The 26,517-nt window shown below is 40.6% G+C and overlaps 1 protein-coding gene across 8 annotated transcripts; it reads right to left on the bottom strand.

Annotated features, from left to right (window-relative positions):
* Window positions 1-413: 413 nt before the first annotated feature.
* trim2a (tripartite motif containing 2a) lies at window positions 414-26,087 on the bottom strand. 8 transcript variants are annotated; one of them, XM_029453571.1, is made up of 13 exons: window positions 18,771-18,950; window positions 11,128-11,350; window positions 9,742-9,920; window positions 8,327-8,564; window positions 7,254-7,405; window positions 6,884-7,064; window positions 4,591-5,314; window positions 3,803-3,906; window positions 3,517-3,684; window positions 3,130-3,310; window positions 2,661-2,731; window positions 2,232-2,372; window positions 414-1,858 (listed from the first exon to the last, which is right to left on the bottom strand). In XM_029453571.1, exons 3-13 carry the CDS (start codon window positions 9,873-9,875, stop codon window positions 1,706-1,708), a joined length of 2,247 nt encoding a protein of 748 aa, XP_029309431.1. In that variant the 5' UTR covers window positions 9,876-9,920; window positions 11,128-11,350; window positions 18,771-18,950; the 3' UTR covers window positions 414-1,705. The 8 variants fall into 8 exon arrangements, 6 of the variants coding, with proteins under 6 accessions (XP_029309431.1, XP_029309509.1, XP_029309655.1 ...); XM_029453649.1 differs by lacking the exons at window positions 11,128-11,350; window positions 18,771-18,950 and adding an exon at window positions 25,914-26,087; XM_029453795.1 differs by lacking the exons at window positions 11,128-11,350; window positions 18,771-18,950 and adding an exon at window positions 21,745-21,873.
* Between the last annotated feature and the right edge of the window lie 430 nt (window positions 26,088-26,517).

The following is a 26,517-nucleotide window of genomic DNA, read 5'->3' as shown; positions in this document are numbered from 1 at the left end:
TACTCTCAAACAGGTCTGCTGTTATACTGGGAGACAACATGAGTTAGTGTGCTCTGCAGACTTGCAGATTTTTGTCATCGCCAATCATATTGAAAACACTGATTACCGCAGGGAGAAATTAAAAGAAACTGCGATCCTTAACAGATTTTTAGAATCATGAACATGCATATTACATTTCTGACATGATTACTGTCAGTCTTCAAACTGATAGATGTTATGTTGAAAACAAAACTATAAGTCAGTGTTTTCAGCAGCTATGCAAACTAATAATAAATGCACCTTATTACTTTGTTGTTTTAACTTCTCTGTATAGCACATTTACCCTACCTGTGTGTATGAAACATGCGGTATAAATAAAACTGCCTTACAACATACAGTAAGTACACTGAAAAAAATCAATTACAAACACAATATTCTTTCCTATGGGCACTTTAATTCCATTTGGCATTACAAATAAAAACAAGACAATGGACAACAAATAATTTAACAGGATTGTGTAGAAAATGAATGAGCTAAATTCAGGATAACAAGTATTTAAAACTGCTTGAGGACAAACAAATGTTGACTAAGGTTTTCTAATAGGAGCACAGTGTATTTTGTACAACACACACCTAAACTGTTAAAATACATAATGCATCTTTTTAGGATCACATTGTTTTTACTAAAATACAACTTGTTAGTGGTTCTAGAGATATTTGAAAGACATAAGAGCACATGGACAGGAGTGAAGCCGATCACAGCTCTGCATCTGATGTTTAATTAAACCTGAATTGCAGCATGATGAACGAACCTTTTACTCAAATTCTGTAACAAATTATAAGACGTTTGCTCATAAATCACAGCACATTTGTAAGTCAACATATTGATTGTGATCACCACACAAATCACAAACACTTTGTTTTGTAAAAACCAATTAAGCCGAAGTCATCAGCATACTTTAATATGGTGTGTGTCATTTTACAGTGATGACAAATTACATTGATTATTAATTTCCACATATTGTATTGTAATTGAAACAGTGCTTCCATTCAAAGTTTCTTTTGGTGATTTTGTTAAAGTGTCAGCTTGAAACATACATATTGTGCACAGTAGCTTTTCTGGTGTTATTAGTAAAAACAGCATGCACAGAGATGTGTAAGCATGCTCTACCCTGCTACCTACAGTAGGTGGAATATTTTTCCATTATAGTTAACAGGCAAAATGTGAGGACTCTTAAGAGCATTAAACAGGAAGCTGCAATCTATATCACTGCACTATAATTAGAATTCCCATTAATTTCTATGTGACTAAAATAAAATGTCAATCTCACTTAAAAGTGTCCAACCAGTAACTTTAGGAACAAGTGCAATAGCATTGTTTTTCCAGTTGTCCTGCCATATCACAGTAAATAAAAAAAGTACAACAATCAGTGTTATTAAGATGGACTGTGGACAAGGTTATGAACGACCCCTCAAACCACCAATCAGCAGCAGCCGTCTGTGAATATCATACGTCCTCTCACTTCATTCAAACTACAAATAATTCTGTTGTTTCTTCAGCGTTGGAGGTCAAACAGGATGTCACAGTCACACAGATGGCACAACGACCGCAGGATTCAAAGATGAATAGGTGAGTGGGTGAGTGCAATTCTTCCGGTCGCTCCATACTAATGAGTGCGTGTGTGTTTATGTACACTGTACAGTTATGTGCACTGAGAGAGAAAGGGCTACTGCAGGTAGCGGTACACTTTGAAGCAATGGTTGCCAGAATCTGCAACCACAACATGTCCGTCAGAGGTGAGAGCCAGTCCCTGCGGGCCGTACAGCGGGTCTGCTGATGTGTTGATGTAGGACAGGAACGAACCGCTGCCATCAAACACCTGTGAGCAAGAGAGCGCAAAATAAATCCTCTGGTTAGTTTTATGAAGGATAAGAATGATTTCATAAATAAGGATGATTCACATTGAAAAGTGGTTGTTTGAAAATGGGGTCATTTAAAATTAGAAAACTATTTTGTTTTAAAGAATGTATTCCTTTATATGTGAAGTTTAGATGTGAATGTGTACAAAATGACGTACAGATATGTATATTGTACATACGTGTGTATATGTTCCAGAAGATGTCGTGGCACTTGAATAACAACATACATTACATCTACGTTTGTTCTACACGGTGTTGAAATTGATAAAAGTTCAAGTCTACTTCTGCTTGTGTTTTCTTCAGCCTTGTTCAGGTGACACGTTCTGCACTGACCTGTATCCTGCTGTTGCCCCAGTCTGCTACTATGATGTTTCCATTCACATCCACCGCCACTCCTGTGGGGGCGTTGAACTGGCCGTTGCCCTCGCCGTTAGAACCAAACTTCAGCAAGAATTCTCCTTCTGTGTTGAACACCTGTTTTGGTTTGAAAGGGGGTAAAAGCATGAAGACAATAATCATAAAACGGTGATGCCAACGCAGATGTAAACAATAGTAATACATCATCTAAAGAATAGTGTTAATTAAAATCTGATGATCAGACGCTTAGAGGGGGAAAACTACAAAGACTTTACAAAAGAAGAGAAAACATTTAAATGGAAGAAAGTCTGAACATTATATCTCACAAGCCTCCATTTGTAGTACTAAAATATAGACTAGTCATAATTGTAATACACTTTCTCACCGCTCTGATATTGCACCTACCTTGACTGAGTGGTTGTGGAAATCTGTCACAATGATTTCATTGTTGTTGTTGACGGCAGCAAAGTGAGGCCCTTAAAAAACAAAAACAAAAACAAGTCTCAGAAATGTTTTGTCAAAAACAAACGGCGTTAGTTCGGTTTAGAAAACAGCCTCATGACCGACATGACATGCGTATTAATAGGTAGACAAATGAAATTAATGACAAAACAAGATTGTTCAAAGTTATTTATACCATGATCTGTGATGCTACAGGCTGATTGAGGACCGTGTTTTGCAATGTTAAGTCTGTCGTGTGTTTTTACAGTCTTCTGTCCCCCGTCTCATCTACTTATTTAAGAAGAAAAACACTCAGGAGTCAAAGGGTAATGGGATCTTTATGGTTCCTGGTTTGGCATTCATCTTCATTCCACATGCAGGTGTGAGCTGGCTGGAGAAAGACCGTAAGGGGGGGGGGCAGCGCACATATTACCATTGAGTGTACCTGCAAACTGCCTGTCGCCGTTGCCACGGTTACCGAACTTGGTGACCAGCTTGCCGTTGACCTGAAAGATGAAGATGCAGCAGGCTTTGTTGTCGACCACGATGATATGGCCGTTTCTGTCCACCGACACGCCCTTAGGGCCCATCAGCTTCCCCGAGCCAATCTTGTTCTGAAGAAGTCAACGGCTTTCTGTTATCACATAGTTCATGACCGGGAACTTCAGGGAGTTTATATGTATATTAACGCTAGTTTGTTTTCCATATAGTACAGAGTATTACCAGTGTTTATGGTATGAAGCTCTGTGGTTATATCCATTACTCTTGTCCCTGATATTATAGTCCTTCACTCCAGTCAAAACTTTAAATCTCGACTTACCTTAAACTTGCCTTCGCTTGAAAAGATGCTGACCCATTTGTTGTCATAGTCTGCGATGATGATGTCACCGTTTGGGTGGATGGCGACTCCCGTCGGTCGCTGCAGTTGACCCGGAGTCCTGCCGCGGACACCAAAGCGACTTTTGAACAGGCCGTCGTTGGTGAAAATCTGCATCACATAAAAAAAAAACAGGTTTAGGAGGTTAAAATAAAAATGCATCCATTCAGTGTTCAATACATTTAACCATCAAGGCCACACACACACACACACACACACACACTTTTACCTGGACACACTGGTTGTTGCTGTCTGCTATCAGCACCTTTCCCAGAGAAGAGGTGGCCACTCCCTGCAGATTAGTGAACTCTCCTTTGTTTCTTCCCTTTGTGCCTAAAAGAAAACATGAAATATATTAGTAGATTTACGATAAATAAAAGTCTCGTACTTTGTATAGATTACTGACTGTAATATTAACTGAATCAAGGGATCATTTATTAATTGACACAAATTGGTGCATAGATGTAGATGTTGTTGTGTTTGTTGGCATATATAGTAAGTGAGACTGTATGAATTCATTTTAAATTGTTAATAATTATAAAACATTTGATTTGTACAGCGCTTTACATGGTAAAAACAGAACAGAAACTGTAGGAGCAATAACAGCATAGAAACAATCTCATTACATTAATAACAATGAATGAAGGGGGGCGGGGGGTTGATAATATACACTTTATAAGATGGGTCATGACAAAAAATATCCAATTCATTCATTTATTAAACTGAAGATGTGACTTTGGTTTGGTTTTGGTCAAGCTTATCATCTTTAAAATGTAGTTTTACTTGCATGATGCTGCAGTATGTTAAGAGGTGGCACTTCCAACTCAAGAGACAAAAGATAAAGTAATGCTCCAGTTTTGCACGAGCATCTCTGAGTTGTGTCAATACAATAAACTAAAATGTGTCATGCATCGAGTCTGTTACTGTCAAACTTATATTTTTTAAACATACACAACATACAGTATACGAGTGCATATTTAACCGTCACCACATCTAACCTGCCAGCAGCTTTCTTACCGATTCTGAAGATGAGGTCGTCCTCGATGGGGTTCTCTTTCCTCCTCCCCGTGCTGTACATACTGGCCGGCCTCTTGATGGCCTTCTGCTTGATGTGACTGCTGCCCGGAGACTTCAGCCTCTTCTTGACGCCTTCTGAAGTTGCCGACACATCTATGGATTTTGTGGCCTTTATCTTAAAGGGGCTTCCTTTGATATGTTGGTCATATAAACGCAGTGATAAATTAAAAGTCCCCTCTTTCGGAGCTGAGAACAGGTATTCATAAGTGCCATTCTTGTTGTCCAGTGTCTCCCCTTCACCTTTGCTACCATCAGATGAGGACATTTCCGCAGTGATGACTGCGTTGCCCATCTTGCACAGCTCTCCATCTTTGTCCTTAGTGGTTATGGTGATGGAGGTGGGGACGCCCACCACACAGTGCCGTAACCCTTCACCTGTCGCCACAGTCTCAGAGGCCACTGCGTTAGTCGTTACAATAGTGCCCAGGTTGTGGATGGACTTCTTTAGTCCCTCTGTCTCCACGATGAAGTCCAGCTGGTCGTTCTCTCCGGGCTGCAGAGGAAGCTCCTGGCTGGCCAGCTCAATGAGACGCTCGCTCATCTGCTTCTTCACCAGCAGCACCTCGGCCTCGCTGCCGTGGCTCAGCGCCTGCTCCGTGAAGTTACAGGTGCTGTTGATGCCCTCCTGGCCCTGCAGCAGAGTATCCAGCTGGGCTTGAAGCACCTAATGCATACACCAGGGGGCAGCAGGGTTACCTTGTGGTGAAAGAGACTGTCCTTCAACATGGACAAAATAAAAAGTGTAGTAAAAGCACATCTAAAAACAGATAAATCCAGTATGGAGAGTAAGATCAATAACTAAGAAAACAAAGCATACATGACCTTCCAACAAAAAGATGGTGGAATCTCGGCTCATTTTGGTCCATGTTGGCATAAACATGGCATATCAAAAACTAACAACGTTTAGCAGTGACGAACCACGAAAACAGATGAGTATCTGTCAGCTGTGGCTACGTCATCCTGTGTTTACTTGCAGAGATCTGTCTGTTAAATTACTGTTAGTTACTGGTGTAGTTTACATATAAAACAATGTACAAAGTAGATTATTGATGATCCATTAGGGTGTTAACTAACACGCATAGTTAACTGCAATTTCTTGTAATGCTCAACAATAGGACTTCATGATGCAGTAATTCATGCATTAAACGTCATGACTCATGCATTACTTGTTACCACTTTAGCTAATATTATGCTAACAAGTCACATTCAGATCATGATATCTGAGTGTTATAAAAAGAAGCTCTTTGTCTCTAATGCACGCAAAGCAGGTTTCCCCTGTCCTTCCATATTACTGGGATCTCACCACGCCCTCATTAAAAGCACCAAGACACTCACCCGCATCTGCCCATCACACTCCTCTTCTCCCACAAGAGAGGCCATTAAGCCATTTATCTCAGACTAGAGGCGCTTCATCCAAAACACCCTCTACTATCTCTTTACACGTATTGACACAACATGTACGTACAGCACACTGGCTCCATCTTAGCTACCGGCAACAACACAACTGAAAGTCACATTTCTGACTTTCCCCTGGGCTCCAGTGTTTTGACTGCACTCCACCCAGTGAATTGTAAATCATTAGCCACCCATGTGATGACGCTCCCTGTGTGGGCGGCAGCACGCTCCTAACCAGACCGTTGATTGGTCGTCCAGATTGGGGTGGTGCACCAGTTCCCCCGGCCTCCCTCTTTCTGCCTGCTAATCTCCTATCAGACCAGCTGAGCCCAGCCTGATGAGCAGCCTGTGATAGGTTAAATACTTTCCAAAAATAGATTATAATTAGGTCGATGTTCACTTTCTTTCTTTCTTTCTGTATCATTTCCTTTTGTTACATACTATAAAACTCAGTTAATAAAGGAATACTCCACCCACAAAATGACCATTTGTATATGAATTACTCACCCAGTGTTACCTTGAAGAAAACTATATTTTTCTTGCATGCCTCCGCGGTGAACGAAGAAAACAAAAACTGAGAAAAGTCTCGATGAATGGACGTAAAAATGGCCGCATTAAACAGCAAAACTATATCAAAACATCCGTTAAACTCTCACACACCTCGTGAAGTATTCCTTTAAGAGGTAGCTAATGACTGTCCTGTGCTTTACGCTGATTAAAAAAACACAACACTTATCATTTCTGCTGCCAGATAGGAACCAAAGTCTAAACGAAACATCCAAGCTCAACACATAAACTCTGCATGAGTCAGTGGAATTACAGTACTTTGTTACGTCACCTTCTGCTTGAGGCCGTAGTTGACCTCCAGCTCCATCAGTAAAACGCTCTTGCGGACGTTCAGAGTCTTCTGCAACTCATCAAAGGTAGTATGAATGTCGTCCTCAATGGAGCTCTTTTGATTGGTCAGCTGCTGCAGGATCTCTGACAGCATCTGCAGGGCCGAGTCGATCTCTGGCAACCTGGAAGCCATAGAGGGACCGGAGGAATGAGAAGATATTTCTCATATATTGAGTCAGCAGTCCCATGACAGACGTGCACATGAAAGAGGATAGTGTTTGTTTAATTCGTGCCACCATGGCCGTTACTTGGGAGCAATATGCATAAGGTCTGTAGTGCAGTATGAAGTCTACATAATGCTGCTGTTGTACCTCTTCTTGACAGCGTCTAGCTGGTCCTGTAATGAGGCCTTGTGTTGTTCCACTACGTCTTTAAGAGGCACAGTTGGGTGTTCTCCATGTTCGCCACTCGTACACTCCTGACACATGGCCGTCTCACAAGGCGGACAGTAAAACTCCATGACCTGAACAACAGAAAGGGTAGATTAGATTTAGATATTGAGGCTTAGTACAACATTTTTTGACTGATTTGCAGCGTGGCTGATGGCAACGTTGGTCGGTCCACCAATTTGGTCATGACGGAAATATCTTAACAACTATTGGATGGATTACCATAACATTTTGTGAAGACATTCATGTTAACCAGAGGATGAAACCTACTGACTTTGATGAGCCATGAAATAATTGGTACACATGTGTCCAATACATTGATCAAAACTGACGACGTTCCCCATCAGCTGTATTTAGTCTTTGGTGCCGATTAGCAAATGTAAGAGTGCTAAAACACTTGTAAACATTGTAAACATTATACCTGCATGTTAGCATGCTGTTAGCATTTAGCTCAAAGCACCACAGTGCCTTTGTACAGACTCACAGAGCCACTAACATGGCTGTAGATGTATCATCATATTTTTGGTTGATAAAACAAAACAGTGAATGTTAGCCTGACAGCTAACCTTTAAAATAATTACCAAAACTTGAACCAGTGAGCGATAACTTTGACATCCAAGCTCTCCATTGTCACGTCTTTATCTGATTTGTGAGACAATGATTATTCATTGTGAACATCTGCACACAAGTAAAAGCTGTCACACTGTATTTAAACTAACCCCCAGTCATAGAAGATGGATAATAATTCATGTTGTGCTGAAATCCCTCAAAGCCTATAAACCAGTTTACTGAACAAACAGCTGGACGTTCTGATGTGATGACTCGTAGGTCTGAACTTAATGTTAATGTCTAACTAACTAACTTTTCTGAGTGTGTGTGTGTGTGTGTGTGTGTGTGTGTGTGAGTGTGAGTGTGAGTGTGAGTGTGAGAGAGAGAGGAGGTCAAATGAAAAGACAGAAACAGGCAGACAACCTGACAGTGTGCACGACTCTTACGTTGCCTCCATGGTTGGGGCAGGAGAGCAGTTGTCCTGTCGCCACAGTAGTGATTTTGTTGAGAGCGGCGGCCTCCTGGCCGCAGCTGCCCGGCGCCCGCTGCAGCACGTCCATCAGGTTGGTGATGAAGAAGTTATTCTGCAATGCCGCCACACCCTTCTCCGGCAGGATCGAGGTCTGGCGGCACACAGGGCACGACAGTGTGAGGCTGTGGGCCGGGATGTAATTCTGCAGGCACCTGGAGGACGAGAGTGTGTGTGTGTGTGGGGGGGTATTAAAAGAGTAGAAAGTTCTGTGAAATAGCCGTCCGGAGAAAGGCGTGGGAGGTGTACAGTAGTGTGTGTGTGTGTGTGTGGCATTGAGTACTTAGGAAAGTCAAATGATTCAGCTGTACAGTATATAGACAGCAGATCTAGTAAGTATATCACTAATAAGTAATTAATAAGTAAGTATAAGTAATTACTCACTACAGTATTGCTATTTGTGTTTATTTATCTCTCTGCTAATTTTCCAAGTCATCTGTTTAAACCTTTACCCGTGACTGTTTTTGTTGAATGCATTTTCATTTAACACCTTTCAATATATTGCAACATCCCCAACACCATCGTAATATCTTCACTTCTCTATTGTAGTGCTGTTATATTGGACTGCATTAGCTTGTACACATGTAGCATGCTAAAAATAAACTCAATGTAGAGCAGCATTACATTAGAGACCAGTGTGGTCACAAATGCATCATGTGGTCAGAAATACATTATAGAAGTAGAGGACGCTTCAGATCAGAGCAATAATGCCTTTCTGCCATTAAGGATTTAACAGATTATATAACACTTTATTCTTAGGTTAGCGTTGAATATAGTTTGAGGTAGCTGCGTTCTGGCAGATATGTAAAAAGATGCACAATGCAATTAAACATTCAAATTTCAACTTTAACTGCACAAAACATGATTTGTTTGTGCGGTATTCTCTTCTTTCCTACTACTACTACAACAAAGTAAAATTATTCCACAGCCATGCATGTGTAAAATAAATATACCACAAGAAAAATGGCTGTATTGTTAAATGTGACTTAATGACTCTATAGAAGCAACCAGAGTAAACAGGCAGACAGTCCACAGTTTGCCTTTTGTGTCAGAAACAAAGGCTGCTTGTTAGAGAGGATGGTACTAACACACCCAAGTTAGCAGAAAAGATGCATCTCATGTGAAACAATACTCACATTCACAAAAGCACCACACTATTGAGTAAGTATTATTGCTGCAGCTCCCACTTACTGTCGTGCAGCGTCCCTTTCTCGCAGAAAAATGGTACATTTGAGTCTGAGACCAGTTGTGTTTGCCCACATTTCTTTCTTCTAGTATACACAATTCACAGGATTGAAATCATGCATACAACAACATGGTAACTCCACTCACCTCTCACAGAAGGTGTGTAGGCAGGGCAGTACTTTGGGGTTTTCGTAGCGGTCCAGACATATGCTACAGATCAAGAACTGCTTGTCAATCTGGCGGACCACGGGGCTGGGGATAGTGGAGCCTTCACTGGCCATCCTAAAACTCTGACATAGGAGTCCCTCTTCCTCTTACCCAGCACCCTGCGGAGAGAAACAGAGGGAGGAGGAGACATGGTGAGGACAAAGCAAAGAAAAAAAGACACGGCGTATGATCAAACGCACAACCCATCGAAGGCGGGTGGAAATCTGTGGGACGTAAAGATCAAAGTTTAAAAGCAAAATGCCTTCTTCCTTCCGTCCCCTCACAGAGGGAGGAAATGCCAAATGCACAAACAGACACACCAGTCAGTGCCTGTGGCTTCAGGATTTACCTTGAACTCATAAACACAGAAGTATTAATATTAGAGACAGTGACTGTTATATTCCCTCAAATCAGAAGGTCACCAATTTTCCTTTTGCTCAGTGCAATAAATGTATCTTCATATAGTCACTTGTTCTCTTATCATTGAGTCAGTGGGACGAGACACAACATCTGGGAGGAAGACATTACCTGCAGCATAAAAGCATTTTCCCCCATTGACCACCATTATAAAAGAGCTCGTAAACAGGACACCTCCGATATTATTCTGTTAGGAAATTAGGATGAGGACCATTGAGGTTTAAATAAAACAATTCCCAGAGCCTAGAAAAGCCATATTTGAGTCTGGTATCTAGTTCCTAGAATATATCCATGAATGCCACAGGTTGCACACGTCCAGGAGTTGCAAGCAATTCAACCAAACCCAAAGCCGCATTACCCACCAGGCAAAGCGGGCAACTGCCCCAGGGCACAGTCATGTGTCAGTTTGTTTTTAGTAACTTATTTAAATTACATATTTGTAACAAATTTGCGCCCCAAGGTTAATCCAGGTTTGTCAAACAATCCAGATTATTAATTTGAATATGTTTTAGGTAGGGATTCACTGATACGATCCACCAGATTGGTATTAGCACCTGTACTGACGAGGACTAGGCATCATTGCATTCTTTAGTTAGAGGCCTAAAGAGGAAAATCTGAGAAAACAAACAGCAGAATTTATCTTGTTCTGCTCTCGACCTCCATGTTGGGAACCAGCAGCAGAAAGTCAGAGTGTCTGGATGATTGTTATTGAAAAGGCACTTTGAGTGATAAATATTTGATTATAAAAGTGAACGCAAGGCACTCTGTGTTCAGCACTCATCAGTGAGAGACACAACGCTGAACATACACAAATAAAAACACTTGCGCAGCATAATTAGACTCAAAAATTGTGGAGTTGCTTTCCAGTTTTATCTGAAACATCCTTTTACTGCGGCCCGTTTTGTTTACCGTCTGACTTTTCTGTAACGATATCTGGCAGCTAGCTTGGACACAGAAAGTGTGTCAGTGCTTTCATTGTCTCTTCACATTGGAGACTGGCGCAGAAACAGGCCACCTCTGCTGCTGAGAGGAAACCCTCAGGGACTGCAATTCCTTCTACGATGCATGCTCTCCTTCCTCTTCTTCCATTTTCTCCCTCTCTCATAGCAACCTCCTCCTGTCTTTCACCACACTGAAAGCAGATGTGAGAGCCTGTAACTACAATGTGGTGATTCGCTAAAGCCTGAAAATAGAGAGCGGTGGATAAAATGAAGCAGTCATGCCGATAGTGGGTTATTACCAACATTTCCAATATGAGTTTGCTGTCAGATGACACATAGTTATGTGTTGAGCAGCTCAGTTCAGCTTCAGCAATCTGGTCTTGCAATTCAAAGCAGAAAGTTACTGTAGCGGCAGAATAATGACAAAAACATCAAAAAAAGATGTTCACAATCTAGCAAAAATATGACCAGCACAGAAGCTAAAACCCCCATTCATAAATGTGTATTCATATATAAAAAGGAAATGAATGACAACATATACACTGCATGCCAGCACAGAAATACACAAACACAAAAGCTCAGGTCTTAGGCGACATGTTAATAACGTACCAGCTCCACGGGGGACCGGATTAAGCAGATGCACACAGCGTCAAATATGGCACGGATAATAAAAGTAGGATTCCTAAATCCTGCAGACAGCCACAACAGAAGCAGCCCTGTGCTGACGGTGCACAAGGTCGCAGCAGCCTCACAACGCTGCACTCTTACATAATCAGATCCGCACCAGCTAAGCGGAATAATTCCTGCTGGATTGAGCGGTCATCTAATACGCACATGAAAAAGCCTAAATATTATTGGAGGAATTCATATTTAAAATCATTAGAATTTTACCTTTTTTGCATGTAGTGACTCAAATAGAAAATAGTTATCATCATGCGCCATCTATTCCAAATATTTGTCTCATTACAGTATAAACAGGAAGACTTACAGTGCAGCATCAACAGGCGTCATCCACTCCGGTACACAGACCAAAACACTGGCTCCATGTGACTGAAGCAGGCACTAAAATCCCTCTAAACCTGCCTTCATGTCAGCTCTCACATGAAATGTTGCCTCCCTCCAGGTAGCAGCTACGAGCCAAACAGCAGACAACAAGATGTGTGCTCCTCCGTGTGTTTATGGGTGTGCGCACACACACACACACACACACACACACACACGTGAGCGAAGTTGAGGAGGGGCGATTCAGCCAGATTGTATTTCAGTTTTTCATCAGCTCTTCCCCCCTCCCTCTTTAACTCTCCCTCACCACTTTCTCTCCTCCCATCACTTACATTCTTGGCTCAGTCTGTCTCATCCATTCATCTCCCTCCTACCTTCCTCTCTTTCTCTGTCTGAAATAAATGCTGGCTCACTGCAGTGCAGCGAGCATGTGCAGCATCAAGAGTATGTGCCCGAGTACTGACTGACAGATGGTGATCTAACAAATGGGGGGGGGGGGGGGGAAGCAGTTATGGGTCCCCTCCACAGCCAATAGAGTTAAAGCCAAAAGGGATCTTTCCGAGTGCATGTGTGGGTGTGTGTATGCTGCTGACTCACTGTACTTCCAGAGACAGAGGGAGAAAAGGTAGGAGAGGGAATGATGCAAAAATATTAAAGATGAGAGAGAATCATGAAGTATAAGGGAATGAAAGTATGACAGAAAGGGAAGATGTAAGTGCTTAAAATCTGCCAAAACAAAAAGTCACTCTTACAGTATATGTGCATATACACATCCCTTCATACAAGGAGGAAGAAGAGATGCGTGTGTGTTTAGTCCACAAAATTACCACTTTAAAAAAAAGAGGATTTGTTTGCACAATTCAGTGTACGAAAGCAGTCCTGTCCCCTCTGAATTGCTGCCCACATAATCGAGTTGTTCAGTGTTTGAAAAAAGGTCAGGCGCTCATTTAGAGCCGTTTCCACTGGTTGGAAAAACAAACCAATCTTAGAAGATTTTAGAAGTTGGGTAATCAGAATGGGAACATATTCGTCCTGCGTAGCTAACTAGCTGCTGCTGTACAAGTTACAAGTTTTTAGTGCACATGCAGACATAAAAACCTTATTTCTTTGATCAATGTGAAAAATGTTAAGCGCTTCTGGCAACTGCTCTAATCTGTTTTTTTGGCAGCTGCCTTTAACCAGCTTCTCTTTCTACTGAAAATGACCTCATCACACATGCCGACGTAAATCGGCACTAATTGGTTAAAGCAAAACTAAATAACTTTCCCTCCCTACACGAAATCGGTGACCATGAACACAAAGTCAGGCTGAATGTATGAAGTGAAACAAAATTGGCAATTAAATGCAATTTTCAGGATATAAATAGTTTAAAATACATTAAGTATCTTCCTTTAAGAACATTAAATGCATGTTTACCCTTAATGGGGACAGTGGAAATCTATTTAAAGACATGAATTTTGAAAATAGTTGTAATTTGAAGTCCGTTCCAGATTAATATCAATCTGCCCAGAATCTAAATTGGTCACTTGAGGAAAGACAGTAATAGTAAAAACATTTAGGCTCTTCTTTGGCATTTCCTTCATCAGTAACAAGGTCACACCAATGAAATGTATATTAATCCTGACAGTTTAAAATAATAGCATTAAATGTTGACCACATTTACAAAGACTTATCGGTTTCTGAGGCTGCGATATGTTGCTTGATTTGAATGATCTTTTCATATGCTTCTCCATCTACCGACGAGTAATAAAAAAAGAGGTATTTTTTCATCGTTTCTAACTTTTCATTTTAAATAATAACCTTAGTTGATCTTGGCATATTTTGTCAAACATTTCATTATGCCTGGCAGCTTCGAGGCCGTTCCACTGATCTCATCTCAACCTCTGCCAAACTCAGTGAGTCAGTCAGTGGGACACAGAACAAGAGTGCAACTCTGGAGGAAAGATTAAAAACAACCAAATACTGTAGTCACTTATGTGGGAGTAGGGCCCATCATTAACTTTCAGATGCACAAAACATCAATCACAGAAATATAGAATATTTCAAAGAGGCTGCCTTCAATTTGGATAACGCAAACTTTGTTGCTACACACACAGCAGATTCTATGACCAACAACACACTTCTTCACTTTGTTAAAAAGTTCAGTCTGCGATCTGAATGTAAGCTAAATAGTCAAACACAGGACCGGAGCCCGCTACAACATCCAAACTGACTGATAAGCTTTTCAATGCTAACATTAGTAGCAGCTAAATCACAGCTGTTAGCGTTTCCTGATGCCGTTGAAGGTTTTAGTACATCAGTGTTTGTTAACACAGCAGGAAAAGAGATTTTATTATCAGTTAAGAAACACAAACTGTTGATTCATTTGTTTAGTTGATTGCTGCGTCACTTATGTATGTTGTTAACAACAAGACTAAGGTTCTTCAGCCATGCTAGCACCTCTGTGAGGCTCAATAGTGATTTGAGCTAAATGCTAACATCAAGATGCTAACATGCAAACAATTACAACATTGCAAGTTTAATGTTAACCATGTTCACCATCTCAGTTTAGCATGTTAGCATGTTTACATTTGCTAATTGGCTAATGTGGATGTCAGTTCTGTAGGTAGGCCTATTGGTTATAAACTAAACTATCTAACTTTAAAACAAGGAATCTCGAGAACCGTTCCTCCAATCTACTTCACACTTGGCGGGTGTATTGCTATGGACCCAAGTACGTGCAGTGTTGAATGCAGTGCAATGTGGACACGCAACTTATTCAATATTAATAACTTTGAATAAACAAGCAATAGCACTTTGTGCACACTATTGCGAGTCGAGGATGTCGTCCGTAGCACGCCTCACTTTTTTCCAACAGATATTCAAAGTTATTGCAATTTATCCTGAGGGTTACATGAACATCTGTGACACATTTCATTGCAATCCATCCAATAATTGTGGAGATGGTTGTAGCCTCTGAATGGCAAAACAATAAAAAGCTGGGTTAAGTCACAGAAGCCAGCAGGACTATTACATTCCTTGAAGGCCTGTATGAAAACAACATAGAGACACTCATCTCTCAGGGGCGCACGCACGTCAACACACACTGAAGAGTAAACACGTTACTTGTTTTTGTTGTTCCACTGTTCACGGCCACATCATAACTCCAGATGCAGACACTTTAAAGACTACAGTGAAAGAAAAACAGCATTTCCAACTGACTTAGTCACCGCACTCTTGGCTCATCCTCCAACAAAGAAAACAACCAACGTTAAACTTTAACAGTTGTATGTAGAGAATCTAGGGCAAGATGTAAATTGTAAAACCAGCTCATTTCCACTCACCAGTATGAAGAGGAAACAGTTTTCTAAAAAGGTTCTTTTAGGTATATCTTAAGTTTTGGTTTACATAGTGGCTGCATGGCTTGTGTGTTACTCTGGGTCTCCCTCTGGTGTCCATCACACAGCTCTTTCCAGAGCACTGACCTCAGCTGTTTTCACCACCTCTCTACTGCTAAACACGCATATTGTCATGTAACCCGACGCGATAATGACACAGCTCAGTCAGAACGACCGCTTTCAAAATGTAAACAACCAGGGTGAAGATAAACAGGTGGATGGGTTTTCTGTTACACATGTTCATTCAGATAATGACGTGTTTCTGATGGAGCAACACTGATGGAGATCAGCTTGTTTGTTTCGCTTCACCTGCATATTATAGAATGTTTTATAGGGTTTTATGAAGTGAGACTCATTAGTTTGTCAGGTCAGAAGTCCAAGAGTCCGGTCGCATGCAGGTTCACTGCTGGGCCACCATGTTGAGAGAGTCACAGGACGGTTTATTGCCGCTCTTTGCATGCGCGTCACTTTATTTTACATCAGTAATTTGAAGTCAGATTTTATTATCATCAGTGTTGAATTATTTTGGTGAATAATACTTTGTTAGCCTATCCTTTGCACAACAGTATTTAATGAATTTCTACATCTTAAATGAGTGCCTGTGCGAATTCAAGATGCTGTTTTTGTCACGTTAGCTACAATCTTAGTAACCACAACATGCATAAATACAACTGCAATTTGTGGTTTCAGGGGAACGTGCCATTTCCCTCTGCTTCCAGTCTTTATGCTAAGCTAGGCTAATTGCATCTTTGCTCTAGCTCCATACTTAATGCACAGACATGAGAATGCTCTCATTCTTCTCATCCAACTGTCTGATCACATGTTACAGTCTGTACTCTAAATGAATAAGAGTGTCAATGCGTCACTTGGCTGTATATCTGCCAACCTTGCTTTCTGGGGCCAAAAGATAAGACAGGAATTTATTTTTCAGTCAGTAAACAGCTCTGACCTGTCAATCAAACCCAAGAAATCCCCATAATCATGTCGAGGACAACAAGGGCCGAATGCTACACTGACTGTGCTGTCTCTAAAGACGATGAAACGCATCATCATTGTAACTGATGAGTTGACAGTGTGTTTGTTTTCAGAATTTATTGCATTTTAAATCCTCTCAGCACCTAAAGCCAGATGGTCCTTCTACAAGGCTTATGTCCATGGTGACCCTGGTAATCGCACCATTTCATCAATACTGCAACAGTTTAGTCACAAAATACTTCAAATTCAAAGCCTACCGTACTCCAGATGCTGTAATGTTTTAGCAGCAGCTGCAGGAAGTTGCAGCAACAATAATGAAACACACACACACCTTTATATAAAGGGCAGTGTATATGGAGTGCTTTCCAGCTTTCAGTGGAATCGGGGGCTTCACATGCTTTCATTCGTATATAAAGCATCCACTGGGGACCGGGTGATTAGAGATTACAGCGGCAGAGCACGCCCCCCCCCATCTCCCCCTTAGAAAGGTCTCAACTATCAGCAGCATCTTTGAAAAGCACAGATGAAAGTCTACTGGGCAACGGGTTTTTAAACCTCAAAAGCGATTTCATGAACACCGTTTTAGGGGTTTTGTTTGAGCAGCTTTTAGACGTGATTAATAAACTATACAACGTGTAGTGATATCCAACCCCATTCCTACCATTCAAGCTTTCTTGGACATGTTTCAGAGAAAACGGCGGTACTCTCAGTGAGTGAGGAAATAATGTCACTGCGTCACAGGCTCTGCCAGCCGTGCATTCTGGTGACACAAGATAAGACGATGCCCTGTCTGGGTGTCTGGGTGAGTTAGTGCATGCACAGTAACTGACCTCTAATTGGGAACTACAGATGTGCCAACGTAGGGCCATTGGAAAATGTCCATGCTGCAGATCTGTCAACCAGAATTTTAATGAAGCTAAAACAGTCACTCAGTGTCTAGACAGAATGCACTAATAGAAAAGTTTGTTTTGAATTGAGTTCATCCTTAATCAATGGTGCTTGACATACTAGCAGAAAATAGTTTTCTTTCTTAAACAATTAGGGCAGCAACTAATGAGTACTTTCATTATCGACTCATGTGCAGTCCATTACAATTTCTTAAAGTCCCAGGTGCCTGTCTTTAAATGTCTTGTTTTGTCGGTCGACAACATGATGATATTCAGTTTAAACAATATAAAAACAGATCTCCATATTTCAGATATCCTAATCTGCCTAAACCAGCACCTCTTAAATGTAGAATCCGTCCATCCATACATAAATATGCATGGTTTCAAATGTTACTTTTGTGTTTAGCTAGGAGCTATATGACACTTTGCACATTTCCTGTAGCTTTAGCAGCTGTGGAGCCTGGTGGAGCCTTTTAGTGAGAAGAGAAGTGATGCGTCACGTTAGTCGAGTTCTGATTTCCAAGTTCCAGTGAAAATCTGTCACTGTGCTTTTTGCTTAGACGTACATCCAACAACAGCTGAAATACAGTAACTAGGTAGCAGTAAAAAAAAGTTACTGTTACAATATGATAACTCAGTCAACAATGCTGATTGCCTCGACAGTTTATTGATGGAGCTAGATGTCATATGCATCATCAGCTGACTCACAGCTTTAATTGTTGTTTATTCTCGTTGAATATCATCTTGTAGATTCCTCACACTGATCAGTGACATACTTTTAGACTTGTATGTAATGGATAAATTATTTTTTTAAACCACATTTGTTGAACATATTGTAAAGCCCTGCAGACAAACTTTTGCTTATATAATAAGTTTGACTTTTTCCACAACAAATGTTGGCTACAGTGCACCTTCTTGGTTTCAAGACAGGCCAGCTGAGGGCACTAAGCATGACAAACAGGAAAAGGAAATGAGAGAAAAGCAAAATATTTTCTTGTGAGCATACATTACATATACACCTGCACAGAAAAGCCACTGAAAGCACATCTGCTCAGAGTAATTTCGCTACAGCACTTGAACACCTGAGACCATGTGAGCTACCCTGTATTTCTAGTATTAGCTCAGAACACTTTCAGAGTAATAACCTGGAATTACAGAAGCATCTTTGGATAATAATCTTTTCCTGCTACTGAAGCCAAACAATTAATGCGTCATCACTGCACCCTGCATAAAAGGACGTTCCCAAAACAACCTCGGTACAGTTCCCACTTCCTTTAAAATCATAAATCTTTTCTTATGTAAGTTTTCCCTCTATTACTCACTCTTTCCAATCCTCCTCTCCATCTTTAAATCCCAAACATCCCACTTACTTTAACTCCATGGCCGCTCTCCTCTCCTCCTCCTCTCTTGTCTGGGGTGAAAACAAACACTGCCCTTACCTAATCCTCCTCATCTCTGATATAGAGCACTGTAGTGTGTGCAGTGGGCAGAGAGGGGAGCGCATATGAGAGCCCTGAGCTGTTACAATAATCCAAACAGACTGACGGGGAGCCACTGGGTGAGTGGAGACGGAGGGGGAGGGACTGTCGGTGGTGTAGTAGGGGAAGCACAGACCAATCAGAAGGTTTAGTGAGGCTGGAGGAGGTGGGGCTTAAAGCTTGCACTGCTCTTTAACCCCAGTGAGGGCAAGAGTCCCAGAGGCATGAGGAGCATGTAGGAGAAAGTGATAAGAAGGGACGGAGGAGAAAACTTTCCAACAGGAGCCACATTATAATAATATTCGTCCAGGCTCTGACCCTGGTACAATCGAAAACACATGATCTATGCGTTTGTATTAAATGCTTAATGCGGTTTTGACACTTTTTTTAAATAAATAAATAGGATTAAATTGAAACCTGATGTCATGTGCACAGTTTTATCTCCATTTCCAGGAAATAAAGGATGAGCTTTTCTCTGTAGCAAGCTGCAATGACATAATGTTTTTAACAACAAACTATCAAAGCTAAAAACGCATGTTACTAAAGAGTTGAACAAAAAGTATAATCTACTGCAGAGTGTTAAACAAACATGGTTTTAACGTTGCCATTCCCGAAATGTTGAAGTTGATCTGAGAATTCAAGAGCAACAGGCCAAAGTTGTAATACAGCAATTGAAACAAGCTGGTCCACAAATTAAAAACAGCCACAATTACCATAACAATCCTTTGAATCATGATCACAACACACTCATATATACAGACCACATGATAGTTTAAAAGAGTGAAACTAAAGTTATTCACCAAGTAAACAAATATGTTACTGTAGTATCTCTCCAAACAAGATGATGAAACACAACCAAAGACTACACAAATCAGGAGGGACAAGAGGAAGAGAACTACTTTACCCACAAATCACTAGGATAAATAAAAAAAAATACTTATTTTACTTTGAGAAATATAAACATGTTTTTCAGCTAGCAGTCCCACACTTCGGTCCAGAATGAAATATCTCAACAACTATTGGACGGATTGCCATTTTTGAACAGACATTCAGTATCCCCAGAGGACGTATCCTAATGGCTTTAGGGAACACTTAGCATCCAGCAGTCCCTCGGGCAGCTCAGGGCGCGGTGAACATGTAGGAGAAGGCCAAACACTGTTATTTGCACACCGGCCACATTGCAACGATACAAAGCAGGCTGAAAATCGGAAAAAGTTTCCCTTTAACTTTTCATCTAGCTCCATTGATAGTTCAACTTTTCAATTTGCTCAGCTGTACTTTGTGTTTAGTGCTAATAAGTTATGTTAGCATGCTAACACGCTAAACATGATACCTACTTAAGATCAGCATGTTCGCATGGCTGTTATGAGCATGTTGGCTTGCTTAGGTTAGCTCACAGCTGTGCCCAAGTACTACCTCACTGAGCCGGTGGCATAGCTACAGACTCTTAGTCCTGTTTGAAGCTAACACATTTCTTCAATGACAATTGATGTTAACAAGGCAGCCATGCAAGAACTGGCAAAATGGTGTGCGTGAAAGTGCGTTCTTGACCATGGAAACAGCAGTTGAGCAAACGATCTCACCTCAGCTGTTCCTGGAAACTCATATCACATAAGGTTATTTTATCAGACAAATTTAAGATTCCCAAAAAACTGAGCCAACAGTTTGAGGATGAAGACACTGTGAAATGATGAAAAGATCCAGAGCAGCTTCTTTCAACAAAATGTTTATAAAACTCAAGAAAAATCAGCCTGACTTTTCGATACTCTGTTCTACGGACAAGTTTTGATCAGTAATAAATAGTCTTCAAGCTTCACACCCAGGCCTGCTTGCAGTAGATACAATAGTGTTTATAATAGTAACTCATTGCTGAGTGTTTGTATACATTAGTATCAATATCCCAAACATGATAGCACCGTGTTCTGACACCTGCTGCCAAGAGGGCAGCCCTCCTCATTGTTACCACATGTTTCATACTTCCATCTTGGCAGAGAAACAAAGGTGGTTCCACAATAACAAAATCACTCAGTCTGTCTATTCAGGCTGTACACACCCAAACACACGCTTTCCTACAGACAGGAACACACACATACACAAACTACATTACACACACACGCCCCTGGAGAGTTGTTCCATTTCTTGAAAGCTTTAATCTTATTGGAAGGTCACAAACAATGTTTGTAGTAATTATCCAAATGCATCCGTTTTCCCACTGTACATCAACTGGATTACTTTCAGCATAGAGAATGGCTCAGTGTGGACACAGGGAGACTATGCTTTAATGCTTTATTCAACTTAGCGTCATTTGTGTAACCAAGTAAAAAACCGGGTCAATACATCTCCTAAAAGATCAAGAATTTAAATCCACAACCAACCATGCATTTTGGAGCTTCAGCAATATACTGTACCTACAATTTACAACCACCAACCACACTTTTAATGCCTTGAGAGTATGAATACAAATAAGGATAAGAAAGAAACTTGTCAAAGGTACAGGAGAAACAACAAAAACAGAAATGTTTCATGGTAATGTGCCTAAATGTGACATGGCTTGTTATGTTTTATGCTAGGCCATAGATCAGTATCAATGACAAAAGATAACCAAAGGGAGTGTAATGATTAACTGCTGCCCGCCGTGTAGAAAATGAGACATTGGACCAAGGAAGATAAGCAAGAAAACCAGATTGTCGGTGTTATTTTGACAACCGCTTATCTCTTTCACTTGAGCAAAGAAAACAAAGACAAACTGTTTGAGCAAGATGCAGAAGAACAGAGAACACACAATAATGCAAACAGTCTGGATGACAAATAAAGGTCAGTGTGGACACACTCACTGTGCAATCAGTTATTAGCTGCTGTGAACTACCTGTTTTTCTTCAGCATCATCAGTCCATTCTCTCTGTTTGCTTCTGGTAATTATTTGTGTGAGTCATGTTCCTTTTGTGCAGCACGGAGATCCCCTGCTGGCTGGAGCATGACTTGCACTTTACCTTATGACGGTGCTAGTTCGAGGCAAGTTCACACAAATGGAGCTGTGACAGGAAGTGTTTGCAGCTACAGGAAAAGGAAGTCTGAAGGTTGTTTCCACTTACAGCCAATTTATCACATTTCCCGCATCAGTTCCAGACATTACAAAGCTGGATGTTATGGTTATGGCGTGTTAACTAATGTTTAAATAAAGAGTCAATTAATCAAATCCATGAGTTGACTAAGCGCAGCTAACAGAACATTTATTGACTTGATAATCACTAAATCGTTTAAAGTCTCTACAAAGCCGCAGGTGTTTTCAATTAATCAACCTGATTAGAGCTACTCTCACGGCTCACTGCACATGTACAGACTGTTTGATTGACAGCTTCCTGACTGTGTACAGGCAGTTCACTGTAATTAACTGAAAACACCTGTGTAGGTGTGCAGAACCTCAAAGTTAGCAAGCAGAAATACTAAACATTCACGGCTTCTAGCTTCTTAAAATGTGCACATTTTCTGTTTTACATAATTGAATAAGAAAATGTTTGGTCCCAATTTGACATTTCACAGATGATTAGTTTAATATCTTAGAAAAAGTTTAGCTTTCGTGCCAAGAGTCAGATGAGAAGCTCGATAGCACTCACATGTCTGTTGCGTGAAGTACGGAGCGGGAGCCAGGAGACTGTTAGCTTAGCTTAGCATAAAGACTGGAAACAGGAGGAAAGAGCTAGTCTGGCTGTCTTCAGTGTTCAGAAATACAACTTTAAACACCTCTGAAGCTCACCAACAACAAATTGTATCTCATTTTAATAAATAAATTCAGAACTGTTATAGTTTATCTGTCGGCCCAGCACTTTTGTGCAGCATCTTAGCCTCCAGGAAGTCACTGCACCGCGGACACGTAGCTCCCCCATAAACTACAAATGCATGTTTTCAATTTGTGAAGTTTGTACTATGGAATAAAGAGGTTAAATATAATGCTAGTGAGTTTTTAGCTTAGCAGATCGATACCACATGCATTGTGTCTTTATCAGACTTGTGAGCTTTGCTACAGTTTGTGCAGTATCCACCGATCAAACGGTCATCTTAGTGACGCAGTGACACCCTGAAGTGTGGCTTGTTACTATTGTTTTTCACTACAGGTTACAACCCTTAACACACCTGACGTGACTTCTCCCAATCCTTCACAGTCAGACACGCGGAACTACTACTCAGTAGTAGAGTCAATAAGCTGGCTGACGACCAATGCTAATCAATTAGCTTTAACCAAACGTACGTCGCTGTAGAGCTCACAGCACCGAGCCCATTGATCCTGGGAGGTCAAAGGTTCACAGGGCAGTAAGCCTGCAGGGCCTTCAGTCACTGCACAAGCTGAAGGAAAACATCAATACACCACCAGTCGACATTTGCATTGGAAACAGATGTCTGTCTGGGTACTCAAATGCTCACTGCCAACAAATCTTCAGTAACTTCATACAGTCATCAGTTTACATGGTTCACATATACAATCTAATACAACAGTCCTGGAATAAATCTGAATACTAGAGCTGATATGATGTTTTGGTTCGGATACTAAATCAATACTTTTCCAAATCTTACTGTGAAAACTTGATTTTCTACTTTAATCTAACTTTTTTTTTTTCATTAAAAGAAGCCAAAGTTTCTCAAATGTTTAATGTTGTCTAAACTAAAATATTCATACATAAAAATAATAATCTGAATTTGTCGGATCAAAGTATGAATACATACATTTAGTTTTAACACCAGTACATATCCAACCTTCATTTAGCTTGTAATGTTTAGTATTTGACAGTCCGAGAAGTCTTGATATAACTCAAAAGGTTATTTTTTGAGATGATGGACATCTCTGGAAAAATATCACAAGACTGTAAATGTGTAAAATCAGTGGAATTACTGTAAAACCAGTTAGTTTTCACGTCACTGAGCATCATTGATGTATAATATGAAATGCATTGGGAAAAGAATGACTTTACATTACTTCAGTGCACTGAGTCATCATGTACTGCAGTGGTGGGAGAGGTATGCAGCCTTTACTGCATCACCCTCTACTTCCTGTTCCCAGAATCACTTACTGCATTCAAGCACCTCTAACGTCACAATGACTGAAAAAACAGCTGCCATAGACAAACGAGGGCTCAGACTTCAAAAGGAAGACACACACACACACACACACACTCACACTCACACGCAGAGAGAGGCAGACGGAGAGCAGGCAAATGTGACGAGACGCTACACTTTCAGTTTATCTAATAGCATGAATATGATGATGATGTGCTTCTGAAACCATGTTGTATAAAGACAGTAATGTTAACAGTACTGCAACATTTTATTGAATCATTTATATGATTTGTTGCTATAAATTAACCACTGTAATTAAATACTTATCCAGACTACAAATGTCACAATTAATTTTAAATGCTCATTATATAGTTGATTTATGTGTTCAAGTAGAAAGTTAAACAAACACTTTGGGAAAGGTGTTTATTGACGTTCCTGTCACTTGAACGGTGCCACTCTTATCTAACTATGGAGCGAGAACACCCGTTTCGATTGTTATCCGCTCATTAAATGGCCGTTATCAGTCGTTATCACCATTATAATGTGTCAGAGAGAGCAAACTGCACCTACTCACACGTCGCCATTTTAAACACGTGGTTAACGTTAGGTTTATGAAAAGATCATAGTTTGAGTAAAACGAGAGTTTGTTACGTTACGTAACAAAATCCTGTGTTCGTTTAACTCATCCACCCCAACGTCCTCCCGACACAGAGCTTTGTCGCTCTTCAAACTACGTTACTTGACGTCCGTCTTTGTTCCCGTCATAATAATTTCTACAACCACTAGAGGTCGCTTCCTAACGATTTTACACCTCCATGCGTTGATCCATCTTATCGATAGATAACGGCATACTGAGCCAATTAGTAGCCAGAGTAGCGCCATACCACCTTAAGTGTATGCTCTCCATTACAGCGGATAATGGCCATTTTAATGGGCTTTTAACATTTGAAGCGGGCGGCGAGAACCAGGAGTTGATCAGCCTACCTCAACAAAAAGACTGAAAGCAAAGGGAAACATCACTAAAACCACACGTTTGTAAACCTTTACATTACCGTTTGAGTACATATTAAAACAAACAAGATACAAAGTGTTAATTGGTGAGTTTTAGAGGCGGCGATACGAAGGTTCTTCAGTCTTAATACTAAACGAAGATAGCTTACTGCTGAATCTGAATAAAACAAAAAAAATAAAAAGGACAATCTGACCACGAGCACCTGTAAAGTTCACGAAAAAGCATGTTACATCTGGTCTATACAGGCGCACGGATAGGAGAGGGGTAGTGGGGAGATTGCCAAGAAAGTGAATACGTTGTTAATTCAATTTATAATTATTCCCTTTAACAGCTTTTTCCCAAACCATGCTCCCCTTTAGAAGCTGAAAAGATTTCATTCCCCTGCTGATGTATTAATTGAAGCATTTTTATCAGTAAAGATACTGCAGACACTAACTGTTATTGAATTAACATTATTTAAGCAATTATAATGCACCAGTTCTCTGTGCTGTGAAGAAGCTGTATTCCACTTGAGTATCAAAGCAAATTGCACTCACAAGTTAATGAAACAATCTCAAGTGCAACAAAAAAAAATACAATGGCAGCTACTTCCAGTTTATCTGCACACATAGCTGAAGTACATAAAAACATAAAACCACCAAGCTATGTGATGCACAAGATCCAGTTTGACTCTGCAAGTGCATCAGTAGGCAGAGATCCATTCAAGTGTTGTAAGATGCTGACACACAGATGAAGCTGCAGCATGTAGTGTACTGGGAATAAACCTGCAGTTGCTGTAAATGGATTATTGAACTCATAAATTAGCAAACCAACACAGGCAGAGTAGCACTTTATACAATTGAAAGCATATGTCATTTGTGCATTAATAGAAAAGTCTCACATAGAATCAAGTGAGACAAAGTTTGGACATTCATTCAGTACCAGCTCGTGTTTTCTAAAGAATAAAAACATGCCGTCAATTCAGGTTCACTCACCTAAATGTTCTCTTATCTGCCGGTGTGAAAACTACAATGACGCACGAGGATGTATCGATGACAGGCTGCGGGGATCCTGACTGGACTTTTCCCAGTTTAAGTGCTGTGGTTGTCTCGTGCTCCTGCAGCGTGCTCTCTGCTGCTCTGCAAACACAAACTGAAGCTGAACCGAGAGTCGCCTCCGCACACTTCCACCTCACTTATTAAAGGCATCCGCCGACAATAAAAGGGAAAGGCAACCGCAGCCGGATGCAGTTAGAGCTAATCCAGCCCGCAAAAAGGAAGAAAAACTTCATCAATATTTCATTCACGTGTAAAAATAGCTTTTGTGTCCATGCATTATTTCTGTTTTCCCTTCAGTGGATATACAGGCTGTTTTGTTAAGTCATGTGTGATGAAAAAAATGAACTGAATTATGTTTCCTTGTTATAAACAACAAATGTTAATGATGCAGACTTTGGAGATTTCTACAGATCCATGAATGTTCCTGAACCAGAGAGTTGTTTCCTCACATGATCATGTCATATTCATATCTTGTTATCATATTTACTAATATTAAGTGAGTGATTATGTGATTTTGTGGGACTTATTTTACCCATTTCTT

Source organism: Cottoperca gobio, chromosome 1 (genome assembly GCF_900634415.1).
Source record: "Cottoperca gobio chromosome 1, fCotGob3.1, whole genome shotgun sequence".
NCBI lineage: Eukaryota > Metazoa > Chordata > Actinopteri > Perciformes > Bovichtidae > Cottoperca > Cottoperca gobio.
Note: the sequence above shows the minus strand (reverse complement) of the source record. Positions and strands in the feature narration are given on the sequence as shown.

What these genes read in the sequence shown, in the direction of transcription:
- trim2a (XM_029453649.1), bottom strand. Translation starts at nt 9,875, where the DNA reads ATGGCCAGTGAAGGCTCCACTATCCCCAGCCCCGTGGTCCGCCAGATT. An exon ending in CGACCTCATCTTCAGAATCG is followed by an intron (nt 3,907 to 4,590) that starts GTAAGAAAGCTG and finishes GTTTTCTTTTAG; the next exon opens with GCACAAAGGGAAGAAACAAA. An exon ending in GCAACAACCAGTGTGTCCAG is followed by an intron (nt 3,685 to 3,802) that starts GTAAAAGTGTGT and finishes TATGTGATGCAG; the next exon opens with ATTTTCACCAACGACGGCCT.